Source organism: Solanum lycopersicum, chromosome 11 (genome assembly GCF_036512215.1).
Source record: "Solanum lycopersicum chromosome 11, SLM_r2.1".
In the NCBI taxonomy this organism is placed as follows: Eukaryota; Viridiplantae; Streptophyta; class Magnoliopsida; order Solanales; family Solanaceae; genus Solanum; species Solanum lycopersicum.
In genome coordinates, this window is record NC_090810.1 from 4046019 (window position 1) to 4047669 (window position 1651).

General features: G+C 30.4%; 1 protein-coding gene across 1 annotated transcript; it reads right to left on the reverse strand.

The window, feature by feature from the left end:
* Positions 1-305: 305 nt before the first annotated feature.
* On the reverse strand, positions 306-1182 carry LOC104644538 (classical arabinogalactan protein 10-like). The gene has a single exon (XM_010314595.4). The coding sequence runs from the start codon at positions 961-963 to the stop codon at positions 544-546; it is 420 nt and encodes a 139-aa protein (XP_010312897.1). The 5' UTR covers positions 964-1182; the 3' UTR covers positions 306-543.
* Positions 1183-1651: the final 469 nt, after the last annotated feature.

Below are 1651 nucleotides of genomic sequence, written 5' to 3' on the forward strand. Positions count from 1 at the left end.
GTTAATTATTATATTTCTTATTTTAATTTTGTTTCAATTTATGTACGTATTTTATTTTTCATATAAGTATCACTTTTACGTTTAAATATAATTTCCATTTTAATTTCTTAGATAAAATAATTTATATCCACCCATCGTAATTCAAACGTAATTTTATAAGTAGAGACCTTAATTTTATAAGTAGAGTCTGACTAACCAGTATTAATTAACTAATTTATAAGAAAAGTCAAAAAGATATAAAATTATTTATGAAAGATGATTATATAATAAAAAGGGGAAAAAAAGTAATTAATGATTGAAAATACTTGTAACAAAAAGAATAAAAACTCAAATTTATTTCACTTAAAATGTACACAAGGATGATGAATGATTCACTCTAAAATGAAAAATATAATTAACAAAATAAAAATAAAAATAAAAAACCCACAATGTACCAAAAACAAATAAATCACAAAATTACAAAAAGTAATTTAAAGTATTAGAAAAAACAAATCTCGTCCGTCCATCAAAAGAACAAGACACGTGTTAGTACACGTGTCACCTCTACATCAAAGCAGCAGCGATGATCACGCCAGCGAACGCAGCACCGCCAATGACGGCTCTGTTACCGGCGTTAGGCGACGACGGTGTGTTGTCGGCAGAAGGCTGATCCGCCGGTGCACCACCGGTAGGAGTAGGTGCTGGTGGTGAAACGACGCCGGCACCGGATGGTCCCGGCGATGGAGAAGTTGCGGAAGCAGCCGGAGATGGAGTTGGTGAAGTAGTAGGAGCGGTAGAAGGTGCCGGAGTTGGTGTCGGAGTTGGAGATGGAGTTGGAGTTGCGGTCGGCGGTGATAATACTGGTGCCGGCGCCGGAGTTGGAGTTGCTGCCGGAGAAATTTTAGGTGCCGGAGCCGGAGATTGAGCTATAGAAGAAGCAACAAAAAAGGCTAAGAAAAGAAAAACTCTAAAATAAGAAGCCATTTTTTTGCTCTGTTTTTTTTGGCTGAAAAGTGAATAGAAAAGAGACTGTGAAGAAGAAATATATATAAGAGAAAAAAAGGAAGGTTCCTTTGATCGAAATATTCGTATTGAGATCGATTAAATTTAAAATCACGAATTTATAGAGTTGGGACTATGATTCGAATGTAGCTAAAGTTTTCATAGGTTATGATATTTATATTGAAATTTGATTAAATTTAAATTCATACATTACGAAATTCGTTTTTCAAGGATCATAATTTTAATAAGACGTCACACCATAATTAATGTTTATATTCAGATTAGATTAAATTTGAATACTTTGATAAATAATAAGTAATTGTAATATCTACAAGAAAAATCATGTTGGTCTTGAAGGAAAATATTTGTATAATATTATAATTAATTTTATAATCAATTGTTTAGTTTAAAATACAGATAAAATATAGGTGTATGTCTGTTGGTAATGATATAGTATAATGCATTAGTGTGCATGTACAGCTAAAAATGACTCATAATTAATTCAACACCTAAATTTGTGGTAGATATTATTTATACATGATATTAATTAGAAAATTTGATTTTAAATTTTTAGTATAAAAATATTAAATAAAAGGATTTAAAGACACTAGTCAATTGACTCAATTGTATAGTTAATGATTTTATATAGTTAAAATTTTAAATTTATATT